This window comes from Stegostoma tigrinum, chromosome 12 (genome assembly GCF_030684315.1).
Source record: "Stegostoma tigrinum isolate sSteTig4 chromosome 12, sSteTig4.hap1, whole genome shotgun sequence".
NCBI classification, from domain to species: domain Eukaryota; kingdom Metazoa; phylum Chordata; class Chondrichthyes; order Orectolobiformes; family Stegostomatidae; genus Stegostoma; species Stegostoma tigrinum.
The window spans coordinates 72,117,613-72,134,486 of NC_081365.1; the positions used below are offsets into that span (position 1 = coordinate 72,117,613).

General features: G+C 39.4%; 1 protein-coding gene across 4 annotated transcripts in view; it reads right to left on the reverse strand.

Annotated features, from left to right (window-relative positions):
• Positions 1-13,634: 13,634 nt before the first annotated feature.
• Positions 13,635-16,874, reverse strand: part of fndc3a (fibronectin type III domain containing 3A) — a 196,854-nt gene continuing 193,614 nt past the window's right edge. For all 4 annotated transcript variants that reach the window (XM_048540247.2, XM_048540250.2, XM_048540249.2 and 1 more), the window contains one exon: positions 13,635-16,344. In XM_048540247.2, the coding sequence (XP_048396204.1) occupies positions 16,030-16,344 (315 nt within the window). In that variant the 3' untranslated portion in view covers positions 13,635-16,029. The remainder of the gene's footprint in view (positions 16,345-16,874) is intronic.

The window sequence follows — 16,874 nt, forward strand, 5'->3', positions numbered from 1 at the left end:
CTTAACACAAAAGAAAATCCAAATTGTTTGAATCTACGACTGACAAAGGCAAAATTAAAAAAAGCAGATGCTTGAAATCCGAAATTTAAAAAAAATCAAAACAGAATGCTCTCAGCATTCAGCAACATCAGTGCAACACAGTGCCAGACAATGACCTTCTCCAATAAGAGAGAATCTAACCATTGTTCCTTGGTATTCAGTGGCATTAACCAATTTTCCACTATCAGCATGCTGGGAGTTATGACCAGAAACTGACTGGAACAGCCGCAATAATACAATGGCTCAAAGACCAGTTTAGTCGCTAGGAATTCTGCAACGCGTCAGTAATCTCCTGACTCCCTTACGCCTGTTCACCATCTGCAAGATCCAAATCAGGAGTGTGATGGAATATTCCTCAGCTCTCTGGACAAGAGCACTTCCAACAACACTCAAGAACCCTGACACTATCTGGAATAAAGCAGCTGATGTGTTTGTCAGCATCACCACCTTAACATGTACCTCCTTCCAGCACTGTGATTTAGTGTTTGCAGTACACACGGTAAACAAGATATCAATGTTGTTTTTGCCTAGCGCATGTCCTGTGCTGTGTAACCTGTAGCCTTACTCTGTCTAAGTTATTTTTACCTTTTGTTCTGTATGTTCATGCTTACTATGATCTGCCTGTACTTCTCGCAAACAAAACTTTTCACTGTACTTAGGTACAGCACGTATACGGATAATGTCCCAAACGGCAGACACATGTTGTGTTTTTCCTATTGCAGAACAGGCAAGAACAGATGTTAAAAAGCCAGTTTCAACCTTACTGGAGTGTAGTAGTGGAACTGAACATCTTGCGTACCAGTGTGCTGTGACGGTCAGAGTCAAAGAAGTATCTTCAAGTTACCCCTGTGGTAGAAGTAGAGACTCCCTCTCTCTAAATGTTGCACGCCAGTTAAAATAAAAGGAGATAGGATAACATCACTCTCCCCCACAGCTCCCAGCCGGACCCAGCACTCCTGCCATTCCAGACCCAATGCATTCTCTCCCCTACCAGATTCAAAATTCCCACTGGGCACTCTACTCCCACTAACCCACAAGATGCCCCATCTCTGATGAAGGGTCTAGGCCCGAAACGTCAGCTTCTGTGCTCCTGAGATGCTGCTTGGCCTGCTGTGTTCATCCAGCTCCACATTTTGTTTTCTTAGATGCCCCATCCCCTCAGCCACCTGGCACCCAACCACCCTGAGCCTACTTGGCACCCTGCCTACCCAAGCCAAGTGTGTTCTGCACTCTCACCTATCTGTCCCTAACTTACCTAAGTACTTACCCTCACATCAGAGCTGTCAAAGTAACTGTCCGTGCTTCTGGGCATTTAAGTGTTTAACATAGCATAGTTAGTGTTGCACAAGGTAAGCAAAGATTCTGTTGCTGATCTTCTCCTCTGCTGACTGTGACGATCCCTGGACAGGACAATATCTTTTGTTAATAGAAGAATCCAGTCAAGGAATTTTCAGGGCACATGTCATGAAAATGTAAGTCTGTGTTCTTTTCATCCAATCAGGAGTGGATAAATGATTGATTGGAATTTCTGGACTAACATTTCAATTAAATGACCTTTCATTAGAACCATTCCAAATATCAGGATTTATGACTATTGGAAGAAAGAATTTGCAATTGTGTAGTTCCTTTCACATCTTCAGGATGTTCAAAAGTGATTCACAGCCAACAAAATGTTTGGTGTTGCAAAACAAGAAAGTGTAGCTGCAATAACATATTTGTGACATGATCTTACAGACAGTGCTATGGTAAAACCCAAATCATTTTGTAATAGTCATTTTGGCTCATGTTAGCTATGGATGACAATTGAATGGAATTTGATGTGTATTAAGGCACAGGCAGCAAATGTTGGTGCCCTTACATTTAGAGAAGGTAGAATGTGGGAGATAGATCAAGCAATGGAATAATTAATTAGCAGGGTGATAAGACAAGCTTTCAACATCAGATGAACTGAAGGGAGGCAGATTTGGTTGATACTGGGAATACGGAAATAGGTGGTTCTAACGATGGTATAAACACATGGTTGGAAGTTCATCTCAGTGTCAAATTCAAACCAAATTTATAAAGTATTGTCACGGAGGGATACAGTTTTGGGCAGGGAACCATAACCAATGACTTCACTCTTCTCTATACTTAACAGGAGGAAATGTTTGCTTCTCTAGTGCTGGGTGCCATACTTGCAGCTTGATAATATAGAGAGCGCAGAGAGTTCAGCGGAGGTGCTGGTATCATCACCAAACCAGACTGGAGGATGGTCGACAATGATATTAATCAGGATTCAGTGTTAGGATCACTTCCATTTTTGACAAAATAACTCGGGCATTCAAAACAAAATTTTAAAATTTACTTATCATACTGAACACGGAAGTGTGACAGACAGCAAAGCTGATACCAATTGTCTACAAAGTGACAAATGTAGACTAATAGAACGGACAGACAAATTGCAGGTGGAATTTAATAATGGGTTTTGACAGAAGAGAGAAGGAAAGGCAAATCAAACCTAATGTCACATTTCTCAACAGTGTGCAGGATCAAAGGGAAGTACATAACAGACAGCTTTGAAGGTGTTGGAGTATTTTGAGAAAGTAGTTGGCAAAGCATGTGCCATTGAGTCTAGCGCTACCTAAGTAGAGATATTCAGTACAAAAGAAGGCATGTTTTGCTCAACCTTTATAAAGCATTGGTTTGGCCTCAACTAAAGCATTGTATCAATTCTGGTCATTACATTTTAAAAAGGATATAAAGGTCATTAAGAGGATGTGAAGGCGATTCAACAGAATGGTTCCAAGGGTGACAGGTTCTAGTTGCCATGTTAGAGTGGAGAAACTGGAAGTGTTCCCCCTTCGACCAAATGAGACTAAGAGGAGATTTGGCAGCAGTTACAAGATCATGACAGATTGGATAAAGAGTTCCTATTAGTGGATGCTACGAAGATGAGGGGACAGAGATTTTGGGCTTTTTCACAGACAGTAGTAATGAGCTAAGCGTGTGAGGATGATGGAAGCAGAGATGATCAATTAATGCAAAACAAAATTAGATACTTAAGGGAATTAAAATTTGAGGGCTTTGGGCACAAAGTAGGGGAATGGAATTGACTGGACTGGCTCCCAAAAACCTGCATTGACTCAATGCTCGGAAATTAAATGAAACTAAGGATAAATCCTTGGGGGCACTGGAGGTAAGTGAGAGCCAACGAGGATGAGAGACCATTGCTGGTGATTCTGTGGCTGCAATTAGACAGATAAGAATTAAATCAGGCGAGTGCAGTTCCACTTGGAGAACTATCAGAGGAGCGTGGTTATGATCAAATGTGTCAAAATCTATGGAGATATCTAGAAGGATGAGGAGCAATAGTTTACGTGCCTCATAGGTACATATGGCGGGGAACATGAATTAAAATTGAGACAATTAAGAATTGGAAGGAAATACAAAGATTTCCCAGGCAAAAATTACTTAGATTCAAAAATTGCATTAAATCAAAATGCAGAATAAATTCCGAAGGCAACTGGACACATCTCTGTGAGAGGATATTGAAGGATTTAGTTTTAAGGCTAGTAGATTGACTTGATTTTTGAAAATAGACTTTTTCCTAAATTTTTTTTGAAGCAAGGTCTAGGCTCGAAACATCAGCCTTCCTGGTCCTCTGATGCTGCTGGGCCTGCTATGTTCATCCAGCTCTACACCTTGTTATCTCTATCTTCTTCCTAAACAAAATGTTTTTAATAGGGACACTCGGATACAGTTGAGTCTGTTATCACCCCAAATTTACTTCTCAAGGATAGATAAAGAAGTACAACGCATACTGGCCTTGCCAACAACACTCAGATGCTGTGAATGAACAAAAAACACATGGCTCATATGCAAAGTGTGCTTTTTAATTTTGTGCACCTATTGGAAACCAATAACAACTTGAGATCAATCTAAATAAGGTTTGGTTTGCCAATTTCAGCACTAATTGTACTTTTCTATATTCTTTACTCATTGCAATGAACTTATCTCATGGCAGGAAGTATCTAAATACAATCAACAAATTGCTTTCAACCAGTATTAAATGTGACATGTGATAATAAAGTTTTCTGGGTTGTGCAGACTGCTGAATTTAAAAACAACAATAAAACTTTTCATATGCTGAATGCAGTGATAAGGGAATATGCAGTAACATCAAGTTATTGTTACAGCATGCACTAAAACATTCAGAGAGGTGTCGTTTCCTTTGGTATAGCTTCAGCAGCATCTGAACAACTGCCACATGATTCTAAATCTCAGTGAATTTACGGTTTGTATTATTGTACGATTGTTTCATTATGAACCTTGCAGTGTTTGACATTGTAATTTGTCATTACTTGGCACAGCATTATCCCAAATGTTCCTCTGTAGTCATGAATATTTTCCCTTACACCGTCCCTACATTCAGTCATTTAGTGATCGCCAGTGAGCACCAGTCATGGATTTGAACAAATTAAAGCTTTACATAATTCAATAAATGTACAGCTTATATAGTTAATATGTTTTGAGAAACAATTATGCTGACTGGACAATAAAGGGAAGGGCATGCTGTGATACATTTCTAGCAGGTTGGAGGCCTCTTCAGTTCTGGGATCTGCAAATGGCTGATTTGGAACTTTGCTGGGTGGAGATGCTAATTAAGATCACATTGCAGGCGAATATTGCAGACATGAATGGGTCAACAGTCTGAGTCATGTTTCTTTATTGAAAATTGTATCAGTATGTCAGATGATAACATTCTTAGCTAAATTGAAATCCTCCCGGTTGAATGTATGGCAGCTCAGTGGTTAGCATTGCTGCCTCACTGTGACAGGGACCCAGATTCGATTCTAGCCTCGGTGTGGGAGTTTGCACACTCTTCCCTCTAGCCCTGCTGGTTTCTTCTCACACTCCAAAGATGTGCATGCTAAATTTTCCATTGTGTAGGTTAGGTGGTTTAGCCATGGGATATACAGGGTTATGGGGTAGCAATGCTCTTCAGATGATTGGTGCCAACAAGATGGGCTGAATGGCCTGCTTCCACATTGTAGGGATAACTGACTATATGGATGTAACATTAGAATTCTGATAGCAACCACTCTGCAAATTTCATTCATGAACTGCAAAGACATCTGGCATCAGTATTACTCTGAATGATATTTATAAAGCTTTATGTCTGTTTTCAATAGATACATCTTCCCATTTTTAATATAGAAGTATTGATTTCACATTGTGATGATACAATTATATTGCTTTAATTAAACTTAGATCAATTTTTATTTGAACAAAAGACAGTTCATGCTGTACCTAACTTGGATTTGGTAATTGTGTCTAGCTTTCTGCTGATTTTATATACTGTCACAGCTAATCATATTAAGAAGTGTATGAATAGATTTGACAATACTCATTCAATCTGTTAAATGCTCCAGTAATGCCAACTCCTGGGAAAGACAGAATAAAAAAGGTGAAAAACCTGTGACCAGCTTGAAGGAAAATTCTGCGAGTTTCAGCCAGGTTCCAGGTAACTCTAGTGCATCTCTAATTACACTGCAACTAATGTCCTTCCTTCCCCACCCCCCCCGAAAAAAATCTAATTTTCTTAGGAACAGAAAACCTGAAAAGATGAGAAATGACATTGCCGTCATTTAAACTGGTACCAAAGCTGTCAGATTTCATAGCTCACTCAAATTTAATCAACAATAATTTCTGCCAAACAATGTATATTATCTCTGAAGGATTATGACTTTCTTTACAAAGGGTTTCAGCCTGAACCCTTCCCAATTCCTCAGGATGCCGTCTAACCCACTGTGCTTTTCCAGCTCCACGTTTATTGACTCCAGCTTCCAACATCTGCAGTCTCCTAGTTCTGCCTGAGATTGCTAATTAGTTTTGGACACACAAAATTTGAAATGTCCATTTTACTGTATATGAGAACCTCACAGCAGCTGACAGAAATATCCCTAGGCTGAGTTGGATTTGAATCTGGAGCATCCAAAAGCCAATGTTTGACCCATGAACTAACCAATCTCCTTGTACTTCCAACTGTTTCTAATCAATATTTCAGACACGTGGGTCTTAAACACAGATAGCTCATAGGTAGGGACACTACAGCTGCACAGCAAGGCACCCTACATAACAAAGTGTGAAGCTGGATGAACAGCAGGTCAAGCAGCATCTCAAGAGCACAAAAGCTGACGTTTCAGGCCTAGACCCTTCATCAGAGAGGGGGCTGGAGAGAGGGTTCTGGAATAAATAGGGAGAGAGGGGGAGGCGGACCGAAGATGGAGAGAAAAGAAGATAGGTGGAAAGGAGAGTATAGGTGGGGAGGTAGGTAGGGAGGGGATAGGTCAGTCCAGGGAAAACGGACAGGTCAAGGAGGCAGGATGAGGTTAGTAGGTAGGAAATGGAGGTGTGGCTTGAGGTGGGAGAAAGGGATAGGTGACAGGAAGAACAGGTTAGGGAGGCAGGGACAAGCTGGGCTGGTTTTGGGATGTGTTCGGGGGAGGGGAGATTTTGAAGTTTGTGAAGTCCACGTTGATACCATTGGGCTGCAGGGTTCCCAAGCTGAATATGAGTTGCTGTTCCTGCAACCTGCGGATGGCATCATTGTGGCACTGCAGGAGGCCCAGGATGGACATGTCGTCTGAGGAATGGGAGGGGGAGTTAAAATGGTTCGCGACTGGGAAGTGCAGCGTTATCTTTTTATCAATTTGGGTTTCAAAATAGTTTGGGTGCATAATGATCATATCTACGACTATTCATTGAATTCAGTAATCATATTATAGAATCATAGAGGGGGTTTTGCAAGTGGTGGTATTTCATGGATAAAAGTGTCTTTGAAAGGTTTTTGGGGAGTGGGCGAAGCAGGTTTCAGCAGTGGAGGAGGAATTTAAGCGTGTTAATGGAGACAAAGGGTTAGGGAGGGGTTCAGGATGTTTGAGGGGTGTTTTAAGCAGGGGAGGAGAGGGTTGTGGGATATTTTGGGGTTTGGGGACAGATTTAGTTTGGGGTGTCATTTGATACAAATAAGTGTTTATATTAATTGATCTCAGTTTAGTTGCTATAACGAACTGACCATTAACTTTATGATACATAAATGTGAATAAAATTTCCACAGTTGGAGATGGTTTGAGTAATAGTTAAGAAAAATTGAAAGGGGGATCTTCCTCACACAACCAACAATACAGTTGCAGACTACTAAAGGGAAAGGTATGGCAGGATTAAGCAATTTACTGGGTCTCTTTTAGATGGAGATGAAGTGGAATGTGATGAGGAGCAAATGATGTGGTTGAACGAGGAACAGGCCATGTGGGTACCAAAGTATTTCCTATTCTTAAAAAAAGCTTATATTCTATTTTTCAGACCATTCTTTTGAATTTTGTGTTCAGCCTGAACAGAGATAGTTATGTAAGGGAATCAATTCAGTATTTAGTCAGTGGCACAAAGCATAAACTAGTACTGCAACTGGAATCAGCCACAAATATACATTACATTAAGGGATTGTCCTGTTCTGTTTCCATATTAGGTGTAATACGGGTGATTAATGCTCAAATCTCACTGTTTCACACTGGAACCAGACTTAAGAGTAGTTAAAACCTTGTAATACCAAATTTTTAATGTCAAACTTAATGCAACATCAAGATTGCATGTGGGGGACAGCATTGTGATGAAAAGCACCAATAAAAGGGGGGAAAAAAGAGAATTCTGACAATTGGAAGTACATAGATTATAAATGTATAGCCAGCCCTATAAAAAGACACATTTGGGTGCAAACGTGCCTGAAACTTTCATCTAGCATCGATCTATACAGATGATGACATCTACTATATGTATTTTTAGTCTTTCCTGCTTTTGTTACTAATGAGAAGTCTTGTTTAACCAGCTGCTCTATTAAATCTGGACACTAGAGGGTGTTACACTAATTAAACAAATTCTCAAAAGGGAGATGTGTAAACACAACTGTTCAACGAATCATAACGGAAGCAGATTACAGTCTCAGTAAATGTTTGAGAAATTAGATAAATCTGCCAATCATATCATCCTATACGAATCGCTGCCAACGATTACACATTGTTTTTGTTTAAAATCCTGCACTAAATCTATCAAAGAAAACGGAAGTTGCCTACGTCCTTGGTCCAAAGCCTAGCTTTCAAGACTCACAGTTACATGTTAAAAACAGGCATTGATCTCTAGGTCTCTGTCAATAATATCAATCAAGAAACTGAAATGAAAAATCTTTCATGCAAGTTCGTAGCATTAGTGTTCATAGTTCCCATGAGGGGGCACGAGAAAGGCTTGGCAGAACGGATTAGGGAGAACACAAAGGCAATTTACATTTATGTGAGGAATAAGAGAATGGTCAAAGAAAGAGTAGGGCCGATCAGGGATAGCATAGGGAACTTGTGTGTGGAGTCTGAGGAGGTAGGGGAAGCCCTAAATGAGTTTTTTGCTTCTGTCTTTACGAAAGAAACAAACTTTGTAGTGAATGAAACCTTTGAAGAGCAGGTGTGCATGCTGGAATGGATAGAGATAGAGGAAGCTGATGTGCTGAAAATTTTGTCAAACATTAAGATTGACAAGTCGCCAGGCCCGGACCAGATTTGTCCTCGGCTGCTTTGGGAAACGAGAAATGCAATTGCTTCGCCACTTGTGAGGATCTTTGCATCCTCACTCTCCACTGGAGTCGTACCTGAGGACTGGAGAGAGGCAAATGTAATTCCTCTCTTCAAGAAAGGAAATAGGGAAATCACCGGCAATTACAGACCAGTAAGTCTCACGTCTGTCATCTGCAAGGTGATAGAAAGGATTCTGAGGGGTAGGATTTATGACCATCTGGAAGAGCATGACTTGATCAAATGCAGTCAACACGGCTTTGTGAGGGGCAGGTCATGCCTCACAAACCTTATCGAGTTCTTTGAGGATGTGACTAGAAAAGTTGATGAGGGTCGAGCTGTGGATGTGGTGTATATGGACTTCAGCAAAGCATTTGATAAGGTTCCCCATGGTAGGCTCATTCAGAAGGTCAGGAGGAATGGGATACAGGGGAACTTAGCTGTCTGGATATAGAATTGGCTGGCCAACAGAAGGCAGCGAGTGGTAGTAGAAGGAAAATATTCTGCCTGGAAGTCAGTGGTGAGTGGTGTTCCACAGGGCTCTGTCCTTGGGCCTCTACTGTTTGTAATTTTTATTAATGACTTGGATGAGGGGATTGAAGGATGGGTCAGCAAGTTTGCAGACGACACGAAGGGTGGAGGTGTCGTTGACAGTATAGAGGCCTGTTGTAGGCTGCAGCGGGACATTGACAGGATGCAGAGATGGGCTGAGAGGTGGCAGATGGAGTTCAACCTGGATAAATGCAAAGTGATGCATTTTGGAAGGTCAAATTTGAAAGCTGAGTACAGATTAAGGATAGGATTCTTGGCAGTGTGGAGGAACACAGGGATCTTGGTGTGCAGATACATAGATCCCTTAAAATGGCCACCCAAGTGGACAGGGTTGTTAAGAAAGCATATGGTGTTTTGGCTTTCATTAACAGGGGGATTGAGTTTAAGAGTTGTGAGATCTTGTTGCAGCTCTATAAAACTTTGGTTAGACCGCACTTGGAATACTGCGTCCAGTTCTGGTCGCCCTATTATAGGAAAGATGTGGATGCTTTGGAGAGGGTTCAGAGGAGGTTTACCAGGATGCTGCCTGGACTGGAGGGCTTATCTTATGAAGAGAGGTTGACTGAGCTCGGACTCTTTTCATTGGAGAAAAGGAGGAGGAGAGGGGACCTAATTGAGGTATACAAGATAATGAGAGGCATAGATTGAGTTGATAGCCAGAGACTATTTCCCAGGGCAGAAAAGGTTAACACGAGGGGTCATAGTTTTAAGCTGGTTGGAGGAAAGTATAGAGGGGATGTCAGAGGCGGGTTCTTTACACAGAAAGTTGTGAGAGCATGGAAGGCGTTGCCAGCAGCAGTTGTGGAAGCAAGGTCATTGGCGACATTTAAGAGACTGCTGGACATGCATATGGTCACAGAAATTTGAGGGTGCATACATGAGGATCAATGGTCGGCACAACATCGTGGGCTGAAGGGCCTGTTCTATGTTCTAAATGGATCTTTAATGATTCACTGTATAACAGCTGTATACACTTGGAATTACTGGTTGCGGTCTTGGAGTCTATACATCTTTGCTGATATACACCAGGAGATCACCACTAGCAAGTTATATATGCAGAGGAACTGCTAGTGCGCATTTGTCTAGATATATATGTTTACAATTCAACTGGTTTGCCAATGCATTGAATTCGTGAAACTAATAAGAAAGTGCTTGCATTTATATTAGCGCCCTCAAGATGCCCTTGAGCATTACACAGTCATTAAAATACTTTTCAAGTGTACAAATCGATACTTTTAGGGTAGAAAATGCAGTGGCTAATTTGTACACAGCCCATAAACCACAATGAGAAAATGATAAGTGTCTATTCATGTAAAATGCCATTGTCAAACACTTACACCACTTTTTATCTCCACATTTGAACCAGGTTGTAATGAGGTCAGGAGCCGAGTGACCCTGGTGAAAAAAAAGGGTGTCAGAGGGGTTTGAATCCTGCCATGGTGGATAGTAGAATTTGAATTCATTAAATTAGCATGAAATCTAATGACAACCAAGAATCTGTTGTGGACTGTCAGAAAAATCCACCTGGTTCTTTAATGCCCCTTTGGGGAAAAGAAAGTGCTGTCCTTACCTATCTGAGTTACCATGCAAGTTCAGACCCAAACCAATGTGGTTGACTCATAGCTACCCTCTGGGCATGTTAGGAATGGGCAATAAATGCTTCCCTATCCTGAAATGCTTACATCCTATGAATGAATAGAAGGGAAAAAAACTTACACATTGTTGAATGGATGCTTGGATGGTAACTGTACTGGTACAGCTTGGCTAGGGGTCTGGAGTGCAAATCTTCAGTATTATTGCTGGAATGCTGTCAGGGTCCAAAGCTGTTGCAGTATCCAGTGCCTCCAACCATTTCTTGATATGCGTGACGTGAATTGGCTGAAGTCTAGCATCTTTGATGCTGAGCACCTCTGGCAGAGGTCAGGATGGATCATCCACTTGTAAGTGTGAATGCTTCCAACTTACGTGCTGGATTCTTCCATCATTGAGGATCTGGATATTTCTGGAGCTTCCCCCTTCGGAGAATTTAATTGTCACCACCAATCTTGACGAGATGCGGCAGGACTACAGAGCTTAGATCTGATCTGTTGATTGTGGGATCAATTAGCTGTATTCTCAGCTTTCATTTGCTGAGAAGCTGCTTTGCACATATACAGTCCTGTTTTATAGCTTCACCAGGTTGACACCATATTGTTAGACATGCTGTCCTGCAGCTCTTCATTGAGCCAGGGCTGATTCACTGACTTGGTAGTGATGGCAGAACAGGGGAAAAGTCCAGGCCATTAGGCTGCAGATTGTGCATGATTCTGCTGCTACTTATGGGCCACAGTGCCTCATGGATGGCCAGTCTGAAATTGCTTGATCTGTTGTACGTCTGTTCCCTTTAGCATGGTGATTACACCACACATGATATACAAGATGTTCTCAATGTGAAGGCAGCATTTCATCTTCACAAGGACAGTGCAGTGGTCACCCTTATTGATACTGTCATGAACTGAATCATTCGCAGCAGGCAGATTGGTAAGAATGAGGTCCCTTCATTGGTTCCCTCACCACCTGTCACAGACTCACTCTAACAGGTCTTGACTAGCTTAGTACAGTGCTGAGACATCTATGCTGCTGCTGAGCCATTGAAATTGGAATTTCCATCCATAGACTACTGTTCTTGCCACCATCAATGCATCCTCCACGTATTGCTTAAGTCTGAGAGGTCATTCTCCCCAAATATTAAGGAGGACTGTGCAGGATAACAAAGTGTGGAGCTGGTTGAACACAGCAGGCCAAACAGCATCTCAGGAGCACAAAGGCTGATGTTTCGGGCCTAGACCCTTCATTATGGGGAGAGGGTTCTGAAACAAATAGGGCTTTGCAGGATTGTGTTTAGTTTTATCATTTCTGCCAAGTGTGCATCTGGTTGCATTTTTTTTTAAAAAGAGAGAGGCTTCAGTGAGCATCCTGCTAGAATATTTCAGACAGCATTGCTGAGATTCTGGAATCACATGGAAAACCAGACCAGGTAAGGATAGCAGTGAACCAAGTGAACCAGATGAGTTTTCCAACAATCAACAATGCTTCCTTCCATGGTCATCATTAGACTCAATTCCAGATTTTTATTGAATTCAAATTCCACCATGGCAGGATTCAACTCAGGTTTCTGGATTAATAGTGTAGTGATAATATTATTTTTCGATTACCTCCCCTACTGATTTGAGCGCAATTCAAGTGTCACAACTAAATAAGCAGCGCATATTAATGATCTGGATCTTGTAAATGCTTTAAGGATTAGGAGTGAGCTATTTGCTTTAAGTACACAACCTTTGTAACAATTATATTAGATATTGTTGGCTCTGGTTAATTTCTGGCAATGATAATCCTACATCCTCAATTTGTTTACTTTAACCATTACAGAAGAGGGCTTTCCCTCCAATATACAATCAGAATTAAGGCTATTTGATATAAATCACAATTCCTTCAATAAAAGAAAAGAAGCAGTCCAAGCAAGTCTTCAGTAGCACCTGGGTGACATCGAGAATTGGACAGATGTAGTGCAAATATTTAATTTTAGCATTTCTGATGATGTGAACGTGCTTATGAATGTTATCATATGAATCTAGAACACTCATCTTGACTTTGTCCTTGCTTAAGCTTGTTTGGTTAAATTCAGGGTGCAGTTGAATCCTGTCATTCAAAGTACACAAAAAGAAGAAACCCTTCCAGCACATTAGATTAGATACTACAGATTGCTTTAGATAAAAATACTGCAGATTATAACTTTCCTATTGTTCATGGAAATCTCCAATGTCTACACTCGCCTTCAACACAGTGGTACTTCGACAACAGGAGGAAACTAACTCATTTGTTGACTATAAGAATGGTGTTGTGGATTTATACAGGGCAATAGGCCACAACTGTATTGAACTGTAGCCTTCCTCATACTGGGTAAACAAAACTTATGCAGTGTCAGAATTTGTATCCTTGCGTCTCATCTCAAAAGTAGTTAATGGCGCTTTTTTTTTCCTGACAATTACCTTTTTCAGAAAAAGGCATTAGAACCTTGGGATCCAATACTCCATTATTATGAGGGAAAAGTGACAGGCCTTGTAGTTGCCTAATCAGACATTTTCTCATCAAATCTTGGGATCAAACATTGCAATTAGTTTGATCTGAAAAGTTCTGTGTCAACTTGAAAAATATAATCAGTCCCCAATTTTACATTTCTTTTACATGGATTATTCTTGCAACAATTTGTAAAGAAGTTTTGTAAGCTCAGTCTTTCCTTAGGGAGCTAGAAAGGCTTGATTGATAGTGAATATCTACTCAATTCCTAAAATAAAAGCAGTTTAAAATTAATGAAATCGGATTGAAGCTAATACACAAGTATTACAATTTCTTAGATAATGGCCAAGTTATCAAATAAACAACAGATAATGCAAAGAATCAGACACTGTTTATTGTGCATGGATTTTGTTTTATGCATTACTTGAGTTATAGTTTGGATTTCAATATATATTTAAGAGTTAAACATATAATGGCAGCTTTACACTATCAGTACTAAGTCTGATACGATACAAGTGATATGTCATATATTTGGAATGGTTTCAAAAGTTTCAATAGTTTTTGGAATGTACAATCAATGAGGTAAAGTGAAGCTTAGTTACATTTAAAAACCACTTATCCTCAATACAGAAAACTGCAATGAGAGATTATGGAAAATACAGTTACATTTATAAATGACTGATTATATGCAACTATCAAAAATAGGAATGAATTTGAATTTTGACTGTCAAAATAAATTCTTCCAGCTTTTACAAGTTCAGGAGACTGTTTTAAAATTGAACCCACACTAGCAATGAAATGTAGCCATCAAATCTCAAACATTCATACAAACTCTTACAGAATCCAGCTGGCCAAATACTTTATACATTTAAAAAAGATAGTGGTACAATAGAAATCATGTATCACATTAGTTTGTGGGTATATGAAAAAAAATCCCACTGAAGCAAATAATTTCAGCAAAGTACATAAATGTAATTAAGGCTGTAGTTTTAAACAGACTATATGTTAAGAATATTTAATTTCTGACTGGTTTAAAATAAAACCAAGGGAAACTTAGAAAAAACAAATGGTGCATCTCCCAATTTGATTTAAGATCTTTCTCTGGTTGTCAAACTGGTCCATTTAAAAGAAGAGCAAAATCCATAAATATTTAAGCAGGTAGGGACTAGGGGAAAGGACCAGTCACAAAACACTCAGGTGTTTGCAATCTTCCAAGCTGAGATGCACTGTACACTTTCATTGGGTGATACTCACCAACACTGAAGTGCAAAACATTGCTCAACTGAAAAGGGAAATGTAAACATCTGCATTGTGAAGTATAAGGTCCATTTGAACAGGGCTTGTGTATATTACCAAACTTTTATATTACCCATTCCCTCTATCGAATAAAGTGGTACATCAGAACAAAATAATTTGCAGCACAACGTATCTGTCAACATAAACCACAAAATGTGTTAGTTAACTAGCATTTTATGTCTATAATTGTAATAAATAAGATCAGTTGCAACAAAAAAACCCATTTGAATTAATTGCATTAATTAGATAAGTAAAACAATAATTGATAGACAAGTGATATTCTAACAAATCTAGGAATTCTTCAACAGAACTGATTCAAAGATAATGTGCAAATAAGGGGATGTTTTTAAAGATACTAAAAAGCATAACTGAATATTAGTTCAGCAATAGGTTCCTATCCAATGGTGTGTAGCTCCAGATGAATTGTGACTTCAAACAACTGCAAAGTAATCAACTGCATCATTATTGGCATATTAAAAAAGAATCAATAACGTAGTACTATTTTCTTTCTGAATATTTTTGAAAAAAACAATGTTTTGCTGTTCTGGAGATATTCAATGCTGTCAGTTTTTTTTTGCCCAAAGTATAGTGTTGAACACTTATGGATTAATTTTTACCTCTGGAGGCATATGAAGTAACCATTAAATTTGTTTTGTATTTAAGCTGAATTCTTAATAGTGATTTGAAATGTGAAGCATTTCTTTGCTTTAAAAAAGCTGCTAAAAAGTGCCTGAGATATAATTTGTGAAGCAGTGAATAACAACATTATAACTATTGTGCAGGACATTTTGAAAAAGTGATAATTTAGTTTGTTTCAGTGCTGCAAAGACCTTGGCACTGGAATATTCAAACCTATCATATTTTTACCCTCACGATCATATTCTCTCATGTTTACTGGCAATTTAGTACAAAGTGGCCCTCTTCAATTTTTAGGCTACATTTTAGAAGAGGTAGGAATTGCACAACTACTAAAGATTCAAAGTTTCACAGTTTGGGTTCACTACTGTTATAATTTTACCTGACTTGCTACACAGAATTTAACACCCCCAATTTCTGTTATTGCAGTATATTTAATAGACTGCACTAAAGTGCATCAACTTTCCCTTCCTTACCTCTATATTTTCACATGATCTTGCATCGTAAAGTTATTTAAAAAAAAAACTCGGTACAATGCTTTAACTTTACATGTGCCATATCAACACTCAAAATAGTTACTTCAAGGGATATTTTGCAAAGTACCATTGGACTTACACAGATGTCATTTCTTGTACGAGACTGTTGATACTTCAACATATTTCTGTAGTATTCTCTACACAGTCAGACTTTCAGAAACACGCATGAAATATGGGAAGAGCATTGGCTGAGATGTTGGCAAAGAGCCTTTACAACAATTGGATATCAGCATCAATTTGAAAGCATAATCAACCACAATTATTGATATTACAACACAAGTAATACATGGTGAGAGACATTCAAATACTAAACTTTTTTTTTACTTGATGACAAAATATTGCACTATGAAAGCAATCAAAATGGAGACTATAGCGAACAAAGCAAGAATAAGGGCAGCACACTGCTCATCGCTTAATGTCTGTGTTGTCTTTGTGACTTCTGTCGTGTTTTTGCTGCTGTTGGCTGGTGTCTCATTCCTCTGAGAGTACAATGTTACAGTAGCACTATAAGGACCCATCAGATCATGAAGCCCTTGAGTGTCTTGGCACTGGCGAATGGCACACACACGAAAACGATATTCACAGTTCAACTGGAGGTTCGAAACTTGGAATGTTGTTTCTGGACCTTTATAAATCTGAAACAAAACACACACACAAACACACTTGAAAGAAACATCCAGACAAACTATTACTGCCTTGCTGGTAGAATTATAGAAATTTAGAAACATGCAAATAACCAAAACAGATGGAAAGAGAAAGATCAACTGCTCTATCAACTTTGCTGTATTTAACTGTGTGCCACAAAAGACACTTCCTATCCATCCTAGGCTGTACATGCTTCTGGAAGAGACATATAATGCTTCCAGTATGTATGTAGTTTTCCTATCCACAGTAATGGATTAGTTGGAAACAGGAATAAAAATCTATGTCTTCACAAGTTATTTGTCTATTCTGGTTAGACACGTTATTCTGCTCTGCCAAGAAGATATCAAAAGGTGCTAAATATAGGGGCTGAAAATCAATCAAATTCACACTTGTTAGGCAAGCTAAGGAGACAAGATAGCCTGGGATTCAAACTCAGAACCATTAAGTTGGGAGACAGAAATCCTACCATCTATCTAATGGATTAGTTTGAAAGCAATGCTGTGAAAATGTTTACCGTTCA